Raw genomic sequence first — 24,852 nt, forward strand, 5'->3', positions numbered from 1 at the left:
TTTCGACTTAGTGTCCATTGGGACCAAATCCTTTTCTTCCAAGCTGCTTTCCAGCTGGGTGGCCTCCAGGATATGCTGCTGCCTGGAGGTGTTCCTTCCCATGTGCAGGATTTTGCATTCCTCCTTGTTCAACTGCATGAGGCTCCTGTCAGCCCATTTCTTCAGCCCTTTGAAGTGTCTCTGGATGGCAACACAATCCTCTACTGCATTTGCCACTCCTCCCCCATTTTGTGTCATAGCAAACTTCCTGAGGGTACACTTTGCCTCTCATCCATATCTTTAATGAAAATGTGAAATGAAACTGGACCCAGTATTGACCCCTGGGGTATACTTTCAGTTACTGGCCTCCAGCCAGCCTGACACTGATCACCAGCTGCCATTCAGCCCATTTTCAGCTATCTCACAGTCCTTCACCCAGCCCATACATCAACAGCTTCTCTGTGAGGATCTTAGAGCTTTTGCACCCTGCTGTGTTGTCACTCCAGCTGTAAAAGGTGCTCTTAATGGATACTTGTCTTTTGCACTTTTAAAAAACAGCTGAATGTTTTTTTAATAACTTCTGCAGAATATAGCATAATAAATAAATTTAAATGGTTGTATATTTAAGAAAAACTGGTACGGTACTTTTCCTCAGCACTAGCAGGGAGAGCTATAAATAATGCCCCTAAAATCTGGGAAGTAATGATTTCTCTAAATTCCTCCAAACAAGAGAATTACTGTGCCATGCTTTTAAGGGAACCTGGCAGATAACTGAGTTGGCAATCTCTATTTCAAAAAACTGCTTTGAGCTCTGTATGGTAAGCAAATACCAAAGTCTTTCGAGTCTCACTTCATTACCACAAAACTTGTGGAATATAGTCATTCTTCAATGCCTAATATCTAGGGTAGCTGTGCTTTTTTTTTTTTTTTCTTTTCTGTTGCGCTGCTTTTTTACCAGTCTAGATTAAAATATTATCCAAATTCTGGATATTTCAGGGGAAATAACTGGTGTACTAAATTTTCAAGAACATTGAAATAATTCAACAGTAAAAGCTAGGCTTTTCCTTCATAGTCCAAAATATTTCTCAAGTTCATCCTCAGCAGAAGGTTCTTATAGGCATTTTCCTACAGCTTTAGCAGATTTTCATCCCCCTTCCAAGTTTTCCCAGCTTGTCTTTTAAAACCTGTGAGTCTTTACAAAACAGAAATCAGTAATCTGTATGTCTTCCTTTCTATACCTATGTGGATCTCTTGTTTAGAGAAAAAAAGTTCCAGGGTACATTTGTGGATAATATTATTACTTAAAATAAAGAATGATTTATTGATGATTTTTTTTAAGTTAGTCGGAATTCATCACATAAAACATATCCATTTGAGTCATCTGTCCTCACCTGAGAGCCTAAAATTATGTTACCATTCTGATACTAACATATTTTACCTATTTAATAATTTATATTTAAAGTTTGCTTTTTGTCTTTCACTTCAGGAATCAAAAGTATTTGTCTAAAGGGTTTTTTTTTTCCATTTAATTCCCAATAGGTAGTTTCCATTTTGACTCCTCAAACCTTCACGTTTAATTGTTCTTGGTCTATTAGCGGAGATTTCTTTGTGAGCCAGAATCTGCTATTCCCAGATATACTTCAAAGATCCTTCTCCAAATTCAGTAGTTACATTCTCATTCTCTCAAACGGGAACAGCAGAGCTGATCTTTGAACTGCCCAATTTATCTTTTCTGCTTCCAGTGGTCTGTCTTGGTTAATATACCTAATAACTAGAGATCCTAAAGAGAGGAACTTAATTCTTTGCAATTCTGAGGGACACAGTTCTTAATTAAAAAGAGCTCAAAGATGTTTTTAAACTCTACATAGCAAAGAAAGACTAGAGGCAATACAAGAACTTATTTGTAGGAACTTCATTGCACTGGAAGTTAATGCAGATCTGGTTTAGTACTACAACAGTAAGTACTTTGGAAGGCAAACACATGCACATAACTACTACTAATGAAGTTTTTTGCTGGTTTGATGCTGTTGAGGTATTTTATAGCTTTGTAGCTCATAGGAAGGAGATGTGTACTTAGATGATACTTGAAATAGATAAACTGAAAAGGGTAAGCTTTTCTGCAGCAAGAATTTTACCACTGTTTTCATCTTTCTCTTCTTATTTTTGAAGGCTTTTTAAAATCTGAGCCAGCTTTTTGGCAGATCATTTCATAATGAGGAAAAAGTGAATATTCTCTATTCATTCTGACGTGTAATTTCCTAACACTACATCTTCAGCAGTGCTTTAAAAATGTTTTGCAGCCAGGATTTCTTATCTGCCACTAAATCGTGAAAAGGAGTATTTCTCAGCAATTTTTTCTTTTTTGAAAAATGAGAACCTATATAAAAATCTAAACTTAAAAAAAAAAGTTAATTTATTTTAGAAAGTCTTAATATTGAGCATGAACTACACATACAACAAATTATTTATCTTTCCTGCAGGATTTGTAAGTCCTACAATAAACTGGGCTTCCCAGCTCTCATTTTGGATTACTTCTGAATTCCCCTGGGAGCCACTTTTGTGGCAGATTCCATTTGGTTTCACAAGGCCTAAAGGGGGAAGACTTGGCATAGACCACAAATCTCTCACATTAGGAACAATTTGTAAACCACAAACAGAGGCAGCCAGAGTCCGTCCCCAGAACAGGCTGCTCCTGTTAGTGCCATTGTCTGAAAGGGATTGGTTTGCCATTTCCCAGATGACCTGCCTATGTGTAGAGAGATGTGAAAAGTTAGAGACAAAAATGTTTTCTACAGAGTGAGGGGGGAGCTTTCTTGTACAGAAAGGAAGGAAATACCTCTGTGGGATTTTATTTTTTCCCCTCTTCGTCCAAAAAATACAAAGAGGGCCTCTGTCTTTAATGCGAATGTCGGCTTTAAATCTTTTAGGTTTGGATTAACTCTGTAAAAGAAAAAAAATCTGACAGGCTTTCAAATATGACGCAGAAAAACTTTTTTTTTTTTACCTCAATTCATGTTGTTCATTTGTAAAGCCAAAGGCTGGATGGAGTGAATAGTAGGCGCCAGTTGTTCCTTCATTCATAGTTAGCATTACAATGGTCAGAATTAACATCCTAAGACCTACATTATCACTTTTGCTGTTTCACCAGCAAACATTTCATACCGGGTGGCTAACACAAGGACAGCTCTTTGCTATGTTCTTATAAATAAAAAAAAATGTTGTTAATAATAGGAAGTAATAATTGAATTAGTTCAAATTGTATTTTATGCCTTTTTTTTTGTTGTTTTTAAGGGAACTGTCTATCTAATTGCTACTTAATTATAAAATGTCTTGCAAAATGCATGTATGATAGACATTTCCTATTAACTCATGTTCTAGGAAATGAGTATTTCATCAAATATGTCAAAAGTCAGGTTTTGCTTATAAAGTGACTGCTAATACATTTTTTTTCTGATACATTTCACCCTGATACAAAATTTTCTCTTTTTTTTCCTTTTTGAAAATATTAATTGCTTTATTTTGAACCTGCCACTGCTCAGTGTTTACACCTTTGCTGGCAGCTGTTGACAGAAGTAGTTAGTAGAATCTCAGGGCAGTATCTATGTCCTTTTAACATAGCCATGGGAAGGTTATTACATTTTTAAAGTACATTCTAATGCTTTCCAAAGAATCAATGTCATTAGGAATTTGGATACAAAAACAAGGTAAATTGAACTTTTTGCTTATCTGATAATTAGGGTTTTTTCTGAAAATAATTCACCTCTATTTTCATATATCTACATATTGAGTATAATTTTTAAATGTTCATGTATGCATGTTGAGAAATTAGATTTCAGCTACTGCAAGCTACCTACTATTTGTCTGCTAATTAAAACTAGTAAAATTAAAACTAGTAAAAAGTTTTATTTATTTTACATACTGAGGCTTAATCTGTGAAAGAAATTAGTCTCCAAGTAATGAAACAAAGGATTTGAAAGTCTTCTGTTGTGTAGTGGTGTTACTTTCAGCTTCTCTACAATCAAATTACATTATGAAAGTATTTCTAATACTGGCTGCAATTCAAACCTGTAGTAATGTGCTTCAGTAAGTATTTTTCATACTCTTTGCATCCATAATATTATCCATGTAGACAAATGAGCATGAATTACAGGGTAAAGACATTTTTCCTTTGATGTCCATATATTGTGATGTTTGTTTTGGCCATTCAATATGTTTTAGTTTTTAGTATTTCTACAGACCAAGTTATAAACAGAAGAAATTCCTATGTATTGCATATAGTGGTGTGTAGAAAAAACAAATACACAGATAAAAACAATTACGTGGTTTTCAAATATTTCACCGTGTATAAATGTGTTAGATCTTCACTTAACAATATGTTGCATATTTTTGTAATTACATAAATGGTTGTTTCCTTATTTCTTGTTTTTAAGCAATCTGTTTAGCAGGAGTCTGAGGCAGTGTGGGAACTGTGGTACAACGAGCTCTATGGGAGAAAACTTTGCTCCAAGTTAGATTGCAGGATAATTGTAACAGTGTCCAGTATCCAAATGAAGGGTCTGAAACTGTTATATCCTCTTAGAGTCAATTGCAAATTGGAAAACTCTGGTCATAATGTGTTGAGAAAGTTGGAAAAGGGTGGATTTTTGATAAATCTGATTTCGGTAGAAATGCCTGTAATCAACACAGTGGTATGGAGCAGCATTGTGGAGGGGTGATTCCCCCATGCTAAGAGCTAAGCAGTGTATCTTTCTACCAGCTTCTTGACATGAAATAGTGCTTACTGTTTACTGGATTCATGTTGCATCTCAGGGGATTTTAGAAAGGAGTTCAAGTTCTATTTCACATTAGTCAGACTAGAATGATTAATTTAAAATTGCTTTTGATAGCCTCAACAAAGTACTTGATATTTATACGATTTTTTTTTTTTTGCTAGTTCTTGTCATGACATCGCATTTTATGCATTTTCTCTTCAGGCAGCTATGATGTTCAGCTCTGGAGTGTTTTGGATGGGACTTTTGTGTATTCCTATGACAGCTTTACTTCTTGATATAGTATACAAAGTGTGAGTATGGAAATGCCAGTATTTACAGAAGAAAGTACTGACTTCTAATTGTGTGTTCTAATTACTAATATAATAACAAACAAATTAAGATCAATTCAGGGGTTTATATAAGGTCAATTCTGGTGATTATATGAAATTATTCTTTACCATCTTTGTTTTGGAAAAACTTTATTACAAGAGTTATTACTATTTTAAATGTTTCAATGATTGTAGTGTTTTATTAATACATATTTTTTCTTTCTAATTTGCAAGAACAGATTATAAAATATGTTCTCTAGATTTGTTTTTTGATATTTCTCCTTGTAAATCTTAGTTTTAAGTCTGAGGAAATTGATTTATAAATTGAATATTTATATAAGCATTAAAACTATCTGTTGTTCTACTTTCAAGAAGAGTAAGTCTGGCAGTATTTTGTATGTACTTACAGGGTAAAGAGAGCTACTTACAAGACACTGGTAGATGAAGTTCAGGAGTTGGAAGCAAAGTCTGAGGATCCTGGGGCAGTTGTGCATGGCAAGAGGTACAGTAAAAATCTGTAGAACATCGTCTTAAAAAACAAAGCTAAATATTTTTATCTTTATACATGTATCAAAGAGAAAAGGTTATTTTTCAAAAGCTGTACAAATGAAAAGCATCTGTGAGGGACCTTCAGGTCTACTGAGCCTATGTGTTTTTTCATAGGTTTATATAGAGGTTTTTACCAAAAACTTTAACTGATGTTTTTCTTTGTAGCTGACTGATTTCTGGTTCTTATGTATAGAGCAAGCTTGAGGTGCAGTTCTAATTCAGTGACTTTTGCCTGTGTTAACAATTCATTCACAAACTAAGTAAGAAGAAAATGAGTTAGAACAAAATGAGTTTAAATCTGCATCATTTTCTAGTATAGCCGTAAACAGGGCCTAAGCACAAAAAACAAAAATTAAATTCTATAAAAGCTGCTCAGTAGCGTAGGGAAAAACAACAATGTGTCTAGTGTTTTCTGAAATTAAATATAACAAGCTGGTTTTGTATTTAATTCCAGTCCAGCGCAAACTAATTTGATTAACCTATATGAAGTAAGTAAAATTTTTAATTTAAGACTCCACAAGAATTCCCTTGTTATGTCCTCCTTCATGGACCAGGCAGATAATTTGAAAAGGGAGAAGGTAAAACTGAATAGGACATTTTCTACATGTAAACTCAGCATAAAGGTGTGCACTCACTAAAATATTTCAGACTTTTTAACCCCAAGCTGAACTTGTAGCAAGCACTCGCTGAATGTATGAGATGACAAAATCCCCCTCTCACCCCCTTCCAATTCATTAGTGCCATTTGGCTGAACTGGAGCTTTCTTTTCCTGTCTTCATTTTCATGAGTTTTGTGAAGTCTAAAAAAAAGCCAAAACTGCTGATACTTGATTTTCCTGTTCTTTCTTTTCTTTGGACCACTGTTATTTTGTGTCTTCATGGCAAAAAGCTTAGCCAAGAAGACTTTTTTCCTACCAAGCTATGCACAGAAAGAGACCAGAAAAAACACAGCCACTTCTTTTACTAGAGGTTCAATTTTCAGAAAGTACCTTTTGTTCATAAAGATATTTTAGCAATCTTACTGTATTCCTCTTCCAGTTCAATGGGAATCTGTGTACTAGGATTTACCAGGTTGAGATCAAGTACATCAGATACCAAGGTGATAAACACCATTTTTAATGGGGCAATATCCAGATTGTGTGAGAGCTTTCACAAGAATGTTTTGTCTCTAGCTGGGTTCATCTTTCCTGGTAGCAAGGAACTGGGTTTCCAGGAGGCCTGGAAGCTCATCCTGCCACCCATGGAACACCTAGTCTAGTGTGGTGGGTTACAGAAGAGGACATACCTGCATGCAGTCTCCTCTCAGGCTCTATATGCTGTCTTTGTAGCAGCAGCTTCACACTGGAAGTACTATAGAATCCCCTAGTTGGTGGCAATTCCTGCTTCAAGCTTACTTTTCATTCATCACTGCAAGACCTAACCATTGATTGCAAGAGTAAGTTCTCTTGCTTTTAAATATGATGTAAACTGATTGTTACAGATGCTTTTCTTCAGTGGCAGTGGTCATTCAAGCAGATTGAGGGCAATTATCTTCTCCCAAATTAACCGGCTCATCTATCAGTGTGGTGAGCTTTGAAGCAACGTATGCTCTGTGCTCTTTTGCAAAGAGCAAAAGCTGTAGAAGAATGACTTGCAGAAAAGAAAGCAGACATTAGCACTAGATGGTGCTAAAAGGGGAATATCTTGTGGGTATAGAAAAAAGTAAGGTAACCTACCTTTTTAGTATTTCATACTTGCATTCCCAAGACTTCCCTTGTATTCCCAATTCAGAAACTTTAACTTCAGTTGTCTAGGCAGGATGCTTTTCCCTCGTTCTACACACAGCATGTCTTCCAAATCCCTTCTTATATAGGTAAAATGAGCTTGGTGTTTTCACCACCGCTTTTGTAATTACCCTTTTATCCCACGGTTAAATAGTTATGAGGGGTCCATGACAGATGTTTAGTTACCTGCCCGAATATCTTTCTTAGATCTAATTCTCCACAATTACTTTTCGACCAGTATTTCTGAAGGATACAAGCATCCACCTTATATGCAAATCACTGGATGTTACACAATTCAATATCTCTCAAGATTTTATTCCCTCACTTATTTTTTAATGTATTAAAACTGAGGTGATAGAACCAAAACTTAATCTTTTATGGAGAAAGCATTAATTGTTAAAGAAGTGGTCTGATGAACTGACTTACTTGCATCTACAAAAATTTGATTCAACTTCTGTAAATATTTTTGAGTCTCCTAAATAAAATCCTAAAAAGCCCAGATTAATTAGTTTCCAGTAAAGAGTAAGTAGTTAGATGGGTGAGGAATGTCCTCTACATCTGTTTAAGATATGTACATGAGACTTTCTTATTCTAGTGTGCATGTCTGTGGGAGTACCTTTTTCTGTTACAGCAGAAGAAGGGATTTGTTCTCATTAAATGCCAGGATAACCTAAGAATATACAAATCACTGCATGATTAAAAGGTAACTGGGAAATAGTGAGAAAGATAACTCAGAAACTTTTCCTCTCTGTCCATTCCCATCTTAGAAATACTACAACACAAAATAGAAGTCTCAGCTTCCACAGATATAAGGTCAGGATTTGTTGTAGTGGATAGTTTTTGTAATCAGTGTGTATCTGAATGTTTACTGAAAAGGGGGCCTACAAGAAAGCCAGAAGACTTTATAAGGGCATGTAGTGATAGGACTGAAAGAGGGTAGGTTTAGTTTAGATACTAGGAAGAAATTCTTGACTGTGAGGGTTACAGGAATTCATATAATAATATTTTTTTCTATAACTGTGCTTAATTGCCTGTAAAGGTATATATTTCATGTTCAAAAATAGTTAATATTCTGCTTGTCCATATAGGTACACATAATGAGCACAAGCATTTAGTTACTGTGATCTAACATTGTTTAATTATGAAACCATGTTGTCTTGGCTTCACATGTAGATATTTAAATATGCATTTGAATGGCAACAGGGTGATTTATAATAGAGAGCCCACAGTATTTCAAGTATAGAAAAGGAACAGAATTTAATACTTGAATAGCTGAAAGCACTTTTCTCAAGTGTATTTCCTATGTATTTTGTATTTTCTTTACCAGCAATCAGATCTGTGAAGTGGAAACTTCACTATACATTAACTAAGACATGTGTATACTTCACATTCTTGTAAAAGTTTAAGGTAGTCGTTTCACTGCTTAGCATTTAAGCAATGAAATGTGGTGAAATGAGGAGGAACATTAATAAGACTTTTACATTGGACTTCCGAAGGGGAGACTTTGACCTATTTAGGAGACTTATTCAGAGAGTTCCTTGGGAAGAAGCCCTTAAAAACAAAGGATTCCAGGAAAGGTGGGTGTGCTTCAAAACAGAGATCTTGAGGGCACAGGAACAGGCTGTCCTTGTGTGCCAAAAGATGAGTTGACGAGGCAAATGTCCAACCTGGATGGGCAACGAGGTTTTGAAGGAACTTAGGAATAAAAAGAGTATGTATCATCTTTGGAAGGAGGGTCAGGTCTCAACAAGTATTTAAGGGGATTGCTAGAGCATGTAGGAAAAAATGAGGGAGGCCAAAGCTCAGTTCAAATTTAACTTAGCAACTTTTGTAAAGGAGAAAAAAAAATTATTTTACAAATTATATTAATGGCAAAAGGAACAGTAAGACCAACTTTCATTCTCTATTGGATGAGGAAGGGAACTCAGTAACTGAAGATGAGGAGAAGGCAGAAGTGCTTAATGCCTTCTTTGCCTCAGTCTTTAGTAGGAAAATGCCTTCTCCTCAGGATCCTTCTGGGTTGGTAGATGGTGTCGGGAGCAGAATGGTCCCCCTGTTATCAAGGAGGAGGCAGTCAGAGAACTGCTGAGCTGCTTGGATGTTCATAAATCTATGGGACCAGATGGGATCCATCCAGGGGTGATGAGGGAGCTGGCAGACGACCTTGCAAAGGTGCTCTCCATCATTTACCAATGGTCCTGGCTCACTGGTAAGGTTCCAGGTGACTGGAAGCTGGCCAATGTGACACCCATTCACAAAAAGGGTGGGAAGGCAGATCCTGGTAATTATAGGCCAGTTAGCCTGACTCAGTACATGGTAAGGTAATGGAACAGTTTATATTGAGTGACATCAGGCAGCACTTACAGGATGGCCAGGGTATCAGACCCAGCCAGCAGGGGTTTAGGAGGGGTAGGTCATGTTTGACCAACCTGGTCTCCTTTTATGACCAGGTGACCCACATGGTGGATGCAGGAAAGGCTGTAGATGTTGTCCATTTGGATTTCAGCAAGGCCTTTGACACTCTCTCCCACAGCACTCTCCTGGAAAAGCTGGCAGCCCACGGCTTGGACAGGAGCACTCTTTGCGGGGTTAGGAATGGATGGCTGGGCCCAGAGAGTGGTGGTGAATGGTGCTGCATCCAGCTGGGGACAATCACCAGTGGTGTCCCTTAGGGGTTTGTGCTGGGGCCAGTTCTGTTCAATGTCTTTATTGATTACATGGATGAGGGTGTTGAATCTTTCATTGTAAATTTGCAGATGACACTAAGCTGGTAGTGTGTCGATCTGTTTTAAGGTAGGAGGGCTCTGCAGAGAGACCTGGAATGGTTGGATGGATACATAGAGTCCAATAAGATGACATTTAGTAAGTTCAAGGGTCGAGTCCTGCATTTTGGCCACAACAATCCCCTGCAATGTTATAGGCTGGGGACAGTGTGGCTGGACAGTGCCCAGGCAGAAAGGGACCTGAGAGTACTCGTTGACAGCCAGCTGAACATGAGCCAGCAGAGTGCCCTGGGGGCCAAGAAGGCCAAGGGCATCCTGGCCTGTGTCAGGAATAGTGTGGCCAGCAGGAGCAGGGAGGTCATTCTTCCCCTGTACTTGGCACTGGTGAGGCCACACCTTGAGTGCTGTGTCCAGTTCTGGGCCCCTCAGTTTGGGAAGGACCTTGAGACACTTGAGCATGTCCAGAGAACAGCAAGGCTGGTGAGGGGCTTGGAACACAAACCCTGTGAGGAACAGCTGAGAGAGCTGGAATTGCTTAGCCTGGAGAAAAGGAGATTCAGAGGTGACCCTATCACTCTCTACAACTTCCTGAAAGGTGGTTGTAGTCAGGTGGGGGTTGGTCTCTTTCTCCAGGCAGCAACTGACAGAATCAGAGGACACAGTCTCCAGCTGCATCAAGGGAAATGTAGGTTGGATATTAGAAAAAAGATTTTACAGGAAGGGTGATAAAAGTACTGGAATGGTCTGCCTGGGGAGGTGGTGGAGTCACCATCTCTGGTGTGTTTAAATGAAGACTGGATGTGGCACTCGGTGCCATGGTTTAGCTGAGGTGTCAGGGCATGGGCTGGACTCGATGATCTTGAAGGTCACTTCCAGCCTAGTCATTCTGTGATTCAATCTGAACATTCAATTCGGGAATACAAGCAAGGAATGATGGTACCAAGAACGGTATAATAGGCATGCTAATGTTTTAAATAAAATATTTTTTATTAGAAAATAACACCTGTCAAACATTTCATAGAAATTTTCTGATTTCAACTCACATTAATAAGGATTTCACAGATGTATTACAAAGGAGATGCAGCTGATAACTGTAACTAAGTGTACCCATAGTCTTCCACCTCCTTGGCCTCCAATTTTACATGAAAATACTGATTTATTTATTCATTTTCTGTATTCTTATGGTTTGGATTTCAGTCCCTAATTTTTTATTAGTGTCACTTAAACAGTTTACAGCTCTGAACTAAAAAAGAAGGCTCCTACACAGCGTAGAGGAGCAAGCAGGATGAAAAAAAAATCCCCAGAGAGTTGGCTTAGGAAAGCACTGGGAGTAAGATGTGTTTCAGTACTTCAGCCTCTCCATTCTTGATTAAGTCAGCAGATGCCACCTATCTTCCTGGAATTGATACCTAATTTTTTTTCTTACAAGGAAGTCTCATTACATCTTTTCATTCAAAACATGGCCACAGACACAGTTTCCCCTGCCTGTCACCTTACCCTGTAGATTTTCCAGTTAGCATTCCTCTATGGATGTGGAAATCATAGGTTTATTTTCCATTTCCAACTTAGAAAAGCCAAGCTTTCACCATATGCTTTAACCACCAGACTAGAGGGGAACAGAAAGATGAGATAAACCATTAGTCTCTCCAGCTCTAAATAGTGGTTCAGCTTCATATGGAAGTGTAGAGTCACTTAAGAAAGAATGAACATTTCTAATTTAATGGCTTGAATGGTAATCTAGTAAGGAAAGCAGTCTAGTTCCCTTCTTTGCACCACTTAGTCTGGTTGATAGCCTGGGAAGGTAAGTCTGTTGTGCTTATTGACAATAATATTAAAAAGTAATTTGAGTAGTCAAAACTTGGTAACATACGGTGTGTGAAATCTGTTTTCTTACTACATCATTGCACAAGAGACAACTTTGCTAATCTAGCAAAACTGTAGCAATATGAAATCAGTATACATTCATACAAAACATAAGATACATCTCTTTTTTAATTTAACTGATTTTAGACCAGTTTACATTGAGAGTGGGCTGGATTTTTCAGCATTTGAAGTGTTTAAGTGATAGGTTGGTATTTCTTGAAACACAGGCTGTAATTCACAGTGAATATCAAATCAAGAGGACATTGAAGAGTTTGTTTGGGGTTTTTTTAATATAGTCCCTTGCACATATTTAATATGTTATTATAAAACTGTCAGATTTTGCAATTTTTCTGACCTATGGCTCATCTACCTGGTATTTCTTTAGTATGTTCCTATTAGAGAGAACTTTAGCATAAGAAAGGCAGAAAGGAAACCCAATACCTTTGCTACTTGTTTCACTACAGTTTGCAGCATTTGGCTGATGCTTGAGACTCAATTTAAAAAATGTTTAATGCTCCTGTTTTCCACTTGGGCTGAAATGAGGAGTACCTTGGGTGACACTAAAGGTACCCAAGTGTGTGTACGTAACAACAAACAACATAACAGTGTGTGTACACAAACAACAAACTCAGTAATGCTGGGAAGGAAGGAGATGGGCTGAAGTGGCCAACTTTAGCAGCAATAGTAGTTTGTCATTTGGGTATGATCTCCAGAAAAACACCTTCTGGAGTTTCCTGGGGAAAGCTCCTTTCTAGAACAGTTTTCATGGAAATAATGTTTCTGTACACACAGCTGATGACCATGAACGTGGCTTTCCCTCCACTCATTTCCCATCCCTTTGGGGTACTGTGTCAACAGAGGCTGGGAACACTTTCTATGTAAGATAAAAAGACTAATTCAGCCTGGCACTATTCAAGCAGTGCTACATCAAAGAAGACAGTGCTTTCCCTTTACATTGTGTGTTTCTAAAGGAGTCACACTCAAAGGTTCACAATATCATTCATTTATTTGTGTTGTCAGCACACAGCAGTGTTTGAAACAGATATTTTGCCTGCACTGTGACAAGTAAAATCATTACCAGGGGTCAGAACTTAATCATCTGTCCTCATGCAAGCTTTTAATCATAATCTTAATTATGGCATCAGGCACAATTTAAAAAGAAAAAGGAGGATGGACACTTCTCATTTAACAATTAATTCCCATTGAGCAGACTCAAACATAAAGGAATTGGGTAATTAGTAAGTAAATATTTTTCACGTGTCTGCTTTCTCTCTAGCTTAACTGAAAGAGCCCAACTACTGAAGAATGTTTTTAAGAAGAACCATGTGAACTTGTATCGCTCTGACTCTTTGCAACAAAACTTGCTTCGTAAGTGTTCACTGACAAAAATTAATATCCATTAATAACACAGCAGTAAAATTCTGCCTTTCACTGCATTTATTTATGGTAAAAGTGCAGTATCCTAAACCCATTAGACCATGTTCTTTTCCTGTGGTTAAGTTGCCCTTAGTACCCAAGATACTGTGCAGAGTTCTTTCTGCTGTTTTATAACTGCAAAATTCTGTAAGAAATGGCACAGGATTTTCCTAACAGTTGAAAAGAGGTTTATTTTCCTCTATTCATCTTTGTTAAGTTGCTTTTATTGAAGCTTTAAAAAAATAAAAACTATCAAAACTTAATTTGTTTCTATTTCGCTTTATATCTGCAGATGGCTACGCCTTCTCTCAAGATGAAAATGGAATTGTTTCCCAGTCTGAAGTCATAAGAGCTTATGATACCACAAAGCAAAGGCCTGAGGAATGGTGAAGCAACACAGCTGGACATTTAGGCCTTAGTTGTTACTTTTGTGAGACAGGCTACTAGATCTTTGCTGGAAGCTGCGACCATGGTCCAGTTATCAGACATCGAAAGATCTATGACGGTCTTGTTCCATAAAGTTTGGATTTGTGTATTCAGTAGACATAAGCACTGTGCAACTATACTGTAACACACCATCTCTAAATTTTTAACGAGTATTTGCTTAGCTTTTGTAAACAGATTGGAATTTACCTTGTATCTTGCCAGCTTGCTTATTTTACAATGAAATTGGATCAATACTGGTCATATACTAGAAGGGCAGTGGTCAGATCACTAAATGTACTTTACATTGACAGATCAAATAGCATCTGTGAAGGTTTTTAAGTGTTAATATATTTAAATACATTTGATAACAAGCCTTTGATTTCAACAAGTGCTGAAAAAAACCCAGTATCTTAATGGTGTGAATTCACCTTGTTTAAGAAAGATTTTGAGTCAAGATGCTCATAGATGTTTGTGTCAAACTAATCTAAAAACATTTGCCAAAGAAGTTCCATAAATGTTTTCTGTTAGAAACAATTTGGGAGGAAACTATCTCCAGTCCTGATCTCAGAACTGCATGCTTGAGTCTCCACACCTGAGGAGAAGGTACAGTGAGTCTAATTTGAGTGGCCTTTTTGGCATTTGCTTTCAAAACTGCAAGTCTTTGCACCTTTGGCCTTATACAAGCTTTCCCCTTATTTTCATTTAGTATTGCGTATGTTGAATATGGCTGCCAACTTGTATAATGGAGTACACGTAATACTTTATTCAATTTTTAAGAATTGCTCTGCCTTACTTCCCTTTAGCAAACTTAATTATTTTTGTGATGCTTAGTTGTATCTGCTTATACTGTAGGTTCAAAAGAAAGTTTGTTTAAACTTATTTTTAAAATTAATCAAATTTTCAACATTTTTATACTAAGATTATTTCAAATGCATACATTGAAATACAGAGCAAAGCATGCCCTTCATTAGTCTGTGGTATGTACTGGTTTATTTGCACTAAAGTCACTTCCTATAAAGGTGTGAAATACATTGTAGCAGTCTCTTTACAACTTATTGGTCATGCAGAATACTTATATACTCTCACCTTTAATTAAAATGGTGAGAAAGTGACTGCAGAAAAAGATACACACCTGGTATGAGGGGAAAAAAAGAGAGCAGTATTAAATGAGAACATTGTGATACATTCTTCAAGTAGTTATACTTGGTATTTCTCAACTTACCATCCAACAACTGTCAGGTTTCAAACTAAGAAAGGCTACTTGAACTTTAAAATTTAGTTAATTCTTGCCACTCTTTAGTCCATGTTTAATTCCAGGTTTAAAAGATACTATAATTACATTAAAAATACAATTTTCTATAGTAGCATTTGATTTTACTGTTAAGTAAATTTTTGTGCATTGCATAGGAATTGTCTCTTTTTTTTCCTATGGAGATCTACCAGATGGAAAAGCAGAACAACAATATCCCCAGTGATCTGTTAAATTAAGTATTTCCTCTTTGCTCTCCAAAACATAACAAGTCATCCAGTGCCATCTTTTCTCTGCCCTCCTTCATTTGTCATATTAAAGGTGACTTTACCTCCTTGCCTTTTGTCTAGCTAAATGCTTAACATGTAATTATTCTCATTATCCAAGTTTCTTATCCTCCATTCTGAGAGAAACTTAAAAATACACAGAGAAAACCCAACAGAAGGCACTATGTGAAAGTACATGTTTAGGAAGGTGTATCAGTGGGAAGGCAGTCTGCATTTCATATGCATGTTATGCAGTGTCTTCCTCAGTAGCGCAGAGTGATCTTTAAACAGCAGGCACAAGGAGAAAGGGAGCTAGAAACAGTACTGCCAGTCATGCAGACAAGAACTGCCTTCAGAAAAGCCATTGCAGGCATAGATAAATAGATGGATCAATATGGGAGGGCCAAATCACTTGACCTAAGGCAAGAAAAAATTCAGGGGCATGCCCCTTTCCTAAAAAGGGGATCCCTATTTTCTGTCATCCAAGGGACAATGACCACCTTCAAAACATTTATATGAAATTAACCATGACACTGTTGCTCCTTTATAATCTTTCTGTGTACTTAATTCATATAAAATTAATCTATACGTAGTCTCTTCATGGGCAACTTTTTTCTGTTCTAATTGGTTGAATTGCTAATTATGCAGATATGGATTAGAATATACTGTGAAATACATACAGTGAAATATTTTCATGATCTCTTATTCTTCCCATGAAATAAAATTGTCTTACCATTGTAATACAGTTTTGAAGAAAACAACACACAGTACATCCCAAGTTAACTACCTTAAAAAGGAAGAAAATGACTGAAACAACTCTTAAGATCCTAAATTCAGACTAATTTAAAGGTTTGCAAGATAATCTTGTCACAGCATTTCATGCTTACATCTTTTCAGAATTTGAAGGAGTATTTCACAAAGTGCATTTTTTTACTACTTTTGATGAATTTTTCCCCTCTCTCTGTACTTTTTCTGATAATTAGTTGTTGAAAGATACCACTTCTTAAAAATAGCAAAAAAGACAAATGTGGCAAAAACAGTGGGTTTTGATTGCTCATACAATTCCATTTTAAAATACAAGATTATCTTATCTATGTGTGCCCATTTTTAAGTCAGGCCAAGTATACAATATGCACTTTATTTTCATGTTAAGTACACAGTAATATAATCTAGTTCCATCCTGTTAGCATGTCATACCTTTGTTAAAATAAGGGGATTCTGCTGATGTTTGTTTAAAGGAAAAAAGAACAGTTGAGGCGGAAATGCTCATAACAATGCCTCTGTTCTTACTGTTCGAAAATTCAAAAGTGTATTAAATAGAGAGTTCACGTGGACTTTTCCATCTCTTTCATGGGCACTGCAAGTTAGTGTTAAAAATTTCCATCTAAAAGATGAACCTGTGCCACTAAAAAATCGGGTATCTTATATAAATACTTTTGCTTGATTATTTTTAAATATATACATACATATATATAGAAATTATTCAAAAGAGTAAATTGAAACAAATTTTAACAAACCTATTGACAATTTGTATCTGGAATTTTTTCTTGCCATTTCCTAATTTTACACATATTTTTGCAAAGCAGTTTCAACAGATTTATACTTAGTCATCATTCTATTTGTATAAAATGATAAATAAAATATTTTGAAACACTAAGAGATAGCTGAAGATTCTTGTATGTCCACATGCATCCATAAAATTCACCTTGTTACAAAGATGAGCATTAACTGTCTTAAGATGTGTATCATGACATTTGAACCCATCTTGAATGATGAGTAATTTGGAATATGTGTTAAATTTAAGGAGAAAAGATTTTCCCTTTTTTTCTTGTGTATTGTGTAAAAGCAGTTGTAGTTCTGATGAATTTATCATTCTGTCTGCATGAGGCACTATTTCTAAGTGTTCTGAGGCGATGCATGGTGGTTGTTGATCCCTGTTTCTTAATGCCTTCGTTAAAAGTCTGCTCATAATATATCGAGAAGCTAGTGCTGTGTAAGCAAATGAGTTTGTCAGTTCAGCTTCCTTGGTACTGGATGTTTTCACTGGTTACAAAACTCAACAAATGAGTTTCTCCTTCCCCCTCTCTGCCCTCGCTCCCCCAGTTTCCTCGCTGTTAACCAATAGATCTTTATTAAACAAAGGAATATTTTAGCATTCCAAACCTGGTTCCTGCTTATGCAAACCACTACTCAACTGGACTGCTTGTGAGGACTACTCATCTGAGCAATGATGTGCAAAGTTGGGCACTTCTGAGGGTTGATACTGAAAAAAAAGTATTTCCATGTACAGTGTGATTTGTAATGCAAAGCTGTGACCAGAACAAGTTTTGTTTTTTTTAAAGTCATATTTTATAGTGTTTCTTTAATGTAGCGTAGAAGCCATAAATGCATTAATATTTTTTTTCTACTTCAACATATTTTTTCATAACAATTTTCAGTCTTTGATATGTATTAACCGCTGCAGAAGGCGGTCAGTCTAAAACAGCAAAATTTGCATTCAAGATGAAGTGAGGTTTTACAGCTCCACTAAGCCATTACTGCTGAAACTGTTGTGGAAATTATGAAGCTGCATGAATGAAGATTTTTTTGACTCGGTGTTTATGGTAGTTTCTCAGGTTTAGTTTTAACTGGATGTTAAATGCACTGTGGTTTTTAAATAGTTCTTTTAGTAATACATTCAGTTCTATGCAGTGTTAAATGTCATTTGGCATTTGGTGAATGTGCATGTTTTGAACTGCAAATTTTAAATGTTTTGTCATTTAATTGTTAAAGAATTAATAAACTTTGCCATTAAATTAAGATGCTTTGTTGACTTAATTGTTTGGAAATGCTAGGGATTACTTTCAGAGGAAAACATATCTCATCATTCTTGGGTTTGAATTCTTTAAAATGAGACATACCAGAAATAATATTTCACAAATATCATTGAGTTCTTACATTTTTTAAGGTAAACTGAAAAAGTAGCAAACTGGTTTAAAGTTTGTTCGGTTTGGTTTTGGGGTTTTTTTAACACCTATTTTGAGATGTCTTTTTCAGTTCTCATGTGAAAAAGAGAAAAGTTAAAAAAAAAAAAAAAGGAAAGTTAAAAAAAAAAAACACCAAGGAGCACCTGAGTCTGCAATTTAGTGACTTCCAGCAAGCCCTGACATACTCTGGTGGTGATAACCTATTTTGAAAGAGAAGTATGTAGTACAAGAATGATAAGAATAAGGAAACGTCACCTCCCTTTCCAGATGACAGTGGTAAATACTGTATCCTTTGGCTTTGATAATAGCTGGTATTTCTTTCCTCTAACAGAGCTCACCACTGAAAAAAATCAATATTATCAAAACCTTAACTGAGTTTTGGTAGTAGCTGGGTGACTGACTTTTATATATACACTAGACAATTTATTTTGTATTCTGTCCAAGCGGGTTCGATAATACATGCATCTTACATGGTGCTAGTTTCACAAGATCCAGCCTGTAGTAGCAGAGCTGGTTTAAGGATATTCCACCTCATAATATTTTACCATCTCTATTATACTGGCAGTCATGAGGCCATTGAAATTATTCATTTTATAATCCAGTTTATAATGATCCAGGCTCCCTCTCAAATCCTTTCCCTTCTTACAGCAAACATTATTTTTAAGCTAAAATCATTTCACTAACCTGATTTACACTACAGCCCCCTGAATTTGCACAAGTCATGGATGGAAAGAAGAAAAAGAACAGAAAGGCATTTCCTTGTCTGCCTTTGCTAGTGAAAACAGGATAGCATGGAATTTCAGCTTTGCTGTAACTGTGAGTCAAAAACTTTATGTGATATTGGGGGGCAGTGGCTCCCTTAAAAGCAGACTCATTGTTCAAAGGAGTTCAAATCCAGACAGCACATTGCAATAGACAGCAAAACAGCACTGAAAACCAACTTCATCTCCTTAATGTTCATTAATGTTCATTAATGTCCTTATGTCAAGCTGTAACTGAACAGTAATGACAAAATGCTTCTGAAATTGTCACCTATTTTTTTTTATTCCAGTGGGATTAGTATTACAAATAATCCATGAGTTTACATAGCCACATACAGTACTGCTTACCTAGTTTCAAACAGAATCCTTCAGGCATTCTTGCAAGTACTTGTAATGTTTTTCTTAGCGCTGGAAAGTCTTGATGCATTTTGGAGATACACACTTCAGAAACCCAAATTGTGGAAACCCTAAACAAATGGCATGCCACTATTGCTCATTATCCACAGAAGGCTTGGGTTTCATCTTAGTCATTACCAGTTAATGGCAATCAAAGCATTTGTTGCATCATGTGTGAATGACAGTAATCGATTTAATGAGTGTGAATATTCTTTTATTTTGATTTTAGATTGATCTAGTGCTAGTAAAAGGAGTATGAACTGAATTCAGAATTCCAAAAGAAATAGTTAAATCTACTTTGTTAACATGGCAGTAAAGCAAGTACTGCCTGTAAATGTTACTTCTGATACTAGGCAATTGCTTTCAGTTCAAGCATACATCCAGCCCTTCAAACCATTTCAATAGTCATTAAAGTGCTATCACAATGTCATTTCTGTTCTGTCTGCAAGTTTTAGGAAAATTTCCTGTGCCTATAAATCATAGGAGTATCTAGTGCCAAAAGGCTCTTTCCATTAGGAAGGAAATTCAGCATTCTCACCTGCACACCAAATCTATCTGGGTCAGAAACTACTGGCACAGGCAGAAGTGTTTCTATCCATGGGTTTTATTCTGGCCACCTCATTTTCTCTCCCTCCAGCTATATGGGTCACTGCTACTGTAACTACATGAACAATAATAGAGATTTTTTTATTTATAGTTTCTTCTTTGTCTGTCTATTTGCAGATGGTGCATAATCCCCACCTCAATTGTTCTACAGGTAGCACAGTACAGCTATTTTAACTACAACTGATCTTTCCCACCCAAAGAACCACATCTGCAGGATTTGTTGCAGTTTGGCTACTGATCTGTGAAATACTTAGCACTCTGTAAACTTACAGACTTACCCAAGTCTGATTCAATGAAATTATTCCTGTGTGTCAAGTTCTTCAACTATTCTGTGAGGACAAACCCGTTATGCAGCATCAGGGGAAGAGAGGAAGTGGCTCAGAGGGGTCTTCCCTGCTAGGCTGAGTTTCTTGCTACATGGCAAGAATAGAATAAACTTCACAGTGAATAAACTAGAATGTAAATGTGAATAAACTTCACAGCTCTCCTTAAGCTGAATAGTCATTAAAATTTAAGGCTGGATGCAAGTGTAGCAAAAATCTGTCCCTATGTTAAAACATTAATAACTGACTGCAGATCCTTTGAGACCATCACACTGAAGCAGCCTGGCCTGTACAGCACCAAATGGTAACGGGCAGTGACTGAGCCAAACTCACAACTTTCTTTCTTTGTACACTCTTTCTTTGAGGAAAACACTGAATTTCAGCCACTCACCACCTGTGTCAGTGGCTCTGATGACTAGTCGCTCTTTAAAGGTACATAAATTGCCCCTTCTTAGTCAAAAGTGATCAAGTTTCTGCTTCCAGAATGGGTCTATGTTGCCTTGGTTTACTAGATAAAGATTTCTTCTAATTGGAGACTAACTATAATTTGTAAAAAAATACATTTGAATTGGTTTGCTGTTTCTGCCGTATACAGGAGTGATCAGTACATCTCACAGTATGCTTCTGAACAAGACAGCTGACACATCTTGAAATATTCAATGATTTTTCAAAAAAGTTACTTGACGAGCAGTCCCATTCATAGCCATTCAAAATATGCAGTGAAGAGTCCTATGGAACATCATCAAAGGCAAGCAAAAATTTTCTTCCTTGAATAAAATTACAGGCCAGGACACTTAACTTTCAATTAATTTCCTGAATACTCAAAATCTAATTTTTAGTATCTTGCAACTTAGTACACACACAGCTGTGTATCATGATTTGGGTTGTAATTAACGATTACAACATTTAAGCTAGAACCTATTACTTAAAACATCATTATAATAGAACTTGTCTTTCTGCATTTCTAGCAGTAATGTTGGCTGGATTATAATGTTAATTGTGCAGTAAAAAACTTATTTAAAGGGTTACTTTGAAATATTTTTGTCATAACTACTGATCACTAGATATTTGCTATGAAAACATTATTCAACTCTTGAGAAAGAACGAATGAAGCTTTTCTAAACTACTTGTTAAATAGGTCAGCTATAATGTACTTCAACAGCTCATACACACAGGGAGTTTGAGGCTGATAAAATAGGAAAGCTCAGCCTCTGATACTGTAGATTCTGACCTACAGAATGACTTCAGTTTTTCACAGAGAAGCCCTGTAATGACTGCATTTTTTTACTTGTGTATTTTCTGTTTGCTTACTGCACGTATTTGGTTTAGATGCTTTTTTTTCATCTTCCATTTGGTTTGTTGGTTTACTTAAGAGAAGGAATGTAGAAGGGCAAACAGAATTTATTCCTAGTGCAGGATGTTTAATCTAAAATACCCAACTAATCAGTGTCATTTTCAACACTTTTTCACTGCAGCTGCATGTAAAAGACAGAAATTAATTTATTTGTTTGCTATACAGTCAGAATTTTGTATTATATTAAATCTGCACAACAGGTGCAGTTAAAGTTGTAAATCATTTTAAAAAGCAGAATAAACTATTTTAACAGGAAAAAAGTACAAAAGAGTTACACCAACCAAATTCAATGAACACTACCTGTACGGAGTCATACTGATGACACAGCATTTCAACCACACAGTTTATTGGTAGGTTTTTTTTTTATATATGTTACTACTAAATAATTAGTGATGTCAATGATGCAAATGCATTTTTAAATTTACAAGTTTAAATTACAAACTTGTCTTTACATTTTATACATGGCTAATTTTACAAACAGAACTTCATTATCAGTTTGTCCAACTTACACTTGCTGAGCAAAAAGCTGACAATAAATACTTCCTTCTGAAGAATGCTCTAGTAGACTGCTATTTTTAGAATTTTATGTGGAGAAGTTATTGGTGATATTGCTGAATACATTCTTCTTTCCTCATAGATAATTTGGCTCTGTGAGACTGTCTGATCTTTAACTAGCCTAATTACTACTAGTTTTATCTACCACTGTTAAAGTTTACTAATCCAAATATGCAATGTAAGTTCAGGTAGATTATGTGAATTTTTAAAAAGCCTCTGCATTTTGATATCTAATAAAATTCTTCCTCTTACTTTCATTGCTCATGGAAGTAGTAAGTAGTCAGATGTTTTCAAGGATCCTCTTTAGTAAGTATTACTCCTCTCTTACTTCTCAGGCTTATTGCTGCTTTATAGAACTAGTCTGATTATTATCAGTGGAAAGCAGCCACTGTTTCTTAACAAAGTTAACTGCATGAGGGTAAAATGTCATTTATAGCACTGAGTACCTTCATCCCAACATGGTTCTTTTACTTGTCTCTGAACACATTCTGCACAAATTAGGCAGAGCAGTCCAGTTTTAGAGCAACAGTTTGCAGTGTTTTACAATTCCTTTGTAAGTGTGATCCAAGTTTGGGAAATGCAATCTCAAGTGAGACCCCTCACTTTTCAAGGGCAACTCACCCACAGGAACAGTTCTGACTTCTGCAGCCACAGAGCATATCAGTGTGACACCCAACAGGAGCATTCCCTGCGCTTTCAAAGGCTGCATTACTTCTTCACAAGTTCTCTCAGCTCTGAGTAAAATCAGAGCAGTTCTTCCCAACCAGGGCAGGCTCTGGCTGGAGAGGATACCCAAAGTATGGTGGAGACACCAGAAATCCTGATGGCTGGGTCAGGTGGACTGTGTGGGCTGTCTGGAAGCAGCCAGATGTGTATGGTGGAGGTGAGGATGCCGCAAGGCAGCCTGGCTCTGCCCGGGGGAAGGAGAACCTGTGAGCCGAGCTGCTCGTTGAACTGGAACTTGTCGCGGTACTGGACTGCCTGGATGGCGTCCTGAAGCTTGTGGAGGCCAAGATCATGGGAAGAGTCTCGGTCTGATAGCTCCGCAGAGAAAATCGTATTGGCTGTGATGGTTGTTTAGGTCTTAAACATGTGCAACAATAAACTGCTACCAGCGAGCCCACGATAATGAAGGCAATAAATATTGATCCAACAATGAGGAATGGAACGTAGATTGGTTCTAGGAGAAGAAAGAAGAAGAAAAGCCATGCAAATTAGCCCACTTAAGTAACAGATCTTCTGTGTAGAAATAAACTCCACAGTGATTATGAAGCCCCACATCATTTCAGTCCCAATCTGCTCAGAAGACAGAGCACCATTATCATTGAAACAAAATCAGTGTTTAAAACCTGTAGGTTGCAGTAAAAAATTCTTTCTGTTACAGTTTTAATAGTTACCAAAGGTAAAAGCTGTCTACATCGTGTCCCCTTCACTGGTTCTTGTTAGGTATAGCTCAAGAATCTCACTCCTCTCCCCCTCTCTCATCCCCCAAATTGCCGGGACTGTCCAGTGTAACAGCTTGAATCTGCAGGTGAAACTCAAATGCTGCAGATGCTATTAAATTGCTTCCTTTCCTAAGGTGGAAGATAAGCGCAGAGCGTGTGACTTGGGAAACCAGTCTCCGTATGCGCTGCCGGATTTCTTTTGTTTGGGAAACTGACGGTCACTAGCACGGTGGGGCTGTGCGTGCGGAGCATCGGGGCCCACTCACACCTCCGGGAGCAGTAAAGTTAGACAGACACAGCAGAGTTTGCCGATGCAAACTTAAAATACAAGTGCACCTTCCAGTCAGGAGGGATCCTGCTGCCGGTGTCCTCGGGAGCGCGGAGCTACGGTCCCCGCGCTCCCGGGCTCCCGGTCTGTCCCGGCGCGGGGCCGCAGCCGCGGCCGCAACACCGGCGCCACCGCCTGAGACCACCTGGAGCCGCGCCCGCCTCCAGCCCACCCGCCGGGACGGGACAGGGACCCCGCAGGCGCCGCGGGGGCGCACCGGGCTGGGCCCGGGGGATGCTCCGCAGGGACCGTCCCCCGCCCGCCTCGGGACCCGCGGCCGGGCACTCACGGGCGGTGACTCCCGGCTCCGAGGGCTCCCGGTCGTTGGTGCAGCCGCCCTGCTCCAGGCGAGCCTCGGCGGCGGCGCAGCAGTAGCGCAGAGCGCAGGAGCCGCAGCAGATGGTGGCGGCCGCCGTGTCGAAGCCCTCGGGGCACTGGAAGCCCTCGTGGTAGCCTCCCTGCCCGTCCACCCAGCCGTGGCAGTATTCGCCGCCGCCGGGCTGGCCCCCGCCGCCGCCGCCCAGCAGCCCCAGCAGGAGGCAGCGCAGCAGCAGCCGCGGCAGCGCCCGCCGCCGCCCCGCCATCTCCCCGCCGCCGCCGCCCGCCCGCCCGCCCCGACGGGGCGCGCAAGGGGCGGCCCCGGGTGCGGTGCGCGGCCTCCTGCGCCGCGTCCGGGGGCTGGGAGGCAGCTCCCACAACACGCACACCCCCACACAACCCTCACATACCCTCACACTCACACACCCACTCGCAGACAGCCCCGCTGACACACCCTCACATACCCTCACACTCACACTCACACACA

General features: G+C 38.1%; 2 protein-coding genes across 7 annotated transcripts in view; one reads left to right on the forward strand and one right to left on the reverse strand.

Annotated features, from left to right (window-relative positions):
- Positions 1-18,112, forward strand: part of ATP8A1 (ATPase phospholipid transporting 8A1) — a 103,964-nt gene extending 85,852 nt beyond the window's left edge. For all 6 annotated transcript variants that reach the window (XM_053940202.1, XM_053940203.1, XM_053940201.1 and 3 more), the window contains 4 exons: positions 4,953-5,041; positions 5,469-5,561; positions 13,233-13,324; positions 13,665-18,112. In XM_053940202.1, coding sequence (XP_053796177.1) covers positions 4,953-5,041; positions 5,469-5,561; positions 13,233-13,324; positions 13,665-13,762 — 372 coding nt within the window. In that variant the 3' untranslated portion in view covers positions 13,763-18,112. The remainder of the gene's footprint in view (positions 1-4,952; positions 5,042-5,468; positions 5,562-13,232; positions 13,325-13,664) is intronic.
- A 3,674-nt stretch (positions 18,113-21,786) lies between these two features.
- On the reverse strand, positions 21,787-24,631 carry SHISA3 (shisa family member 3). The gene is made up of 2 exons (XM_053940208.1): positions 24,337-24,631; positions 21,787-23,454 (listed from the first exon to the last, which is right to left on the reverse strand). Exons 1-2 carry the CDS (start codon positions 24,629-24,631, stop codon positions 23,003-23,005), a joined length of 747 nt encoding a protein of 248 aa, XP_053796183.1. The 3' UTR covers positions 21,787-23,002.
- Positions 24,632-24,852: the final 221 nt, after the last annotated feature.

This window comes from Vidua chalybeata, chromosome 4 (genome assembly GCF_026979565.1).
Source record: "Vidua chalybeata isolate OUT-0048 chromosome 4, bVidCha1 merged haplotype, whole genome shotgun sequence".
NCBI lineage: Eukaryota > Metazoa > Chordata > Aves > Passeriformes > Viduidae > Vidua > Vidua chalybeata.

Bases quoted from the DNA above. Each gene is read 5' to 3' on its own strand.
- SHISA3 (XM_053940208.1), bottom strand. From the start codon at position 24,631: ATGGCGGGGCGGCGGCGGGCGCTGCCGCGGCTGCTGCTGCGCTGCCTC. The intron at 23,455-24,336 runs GTGAGTGCCCGG...TTCTTCTCCTAG, and splicing joins GGAGCCGGGAGTCACCGCCC to AACCAATCTACGTTCCATTC.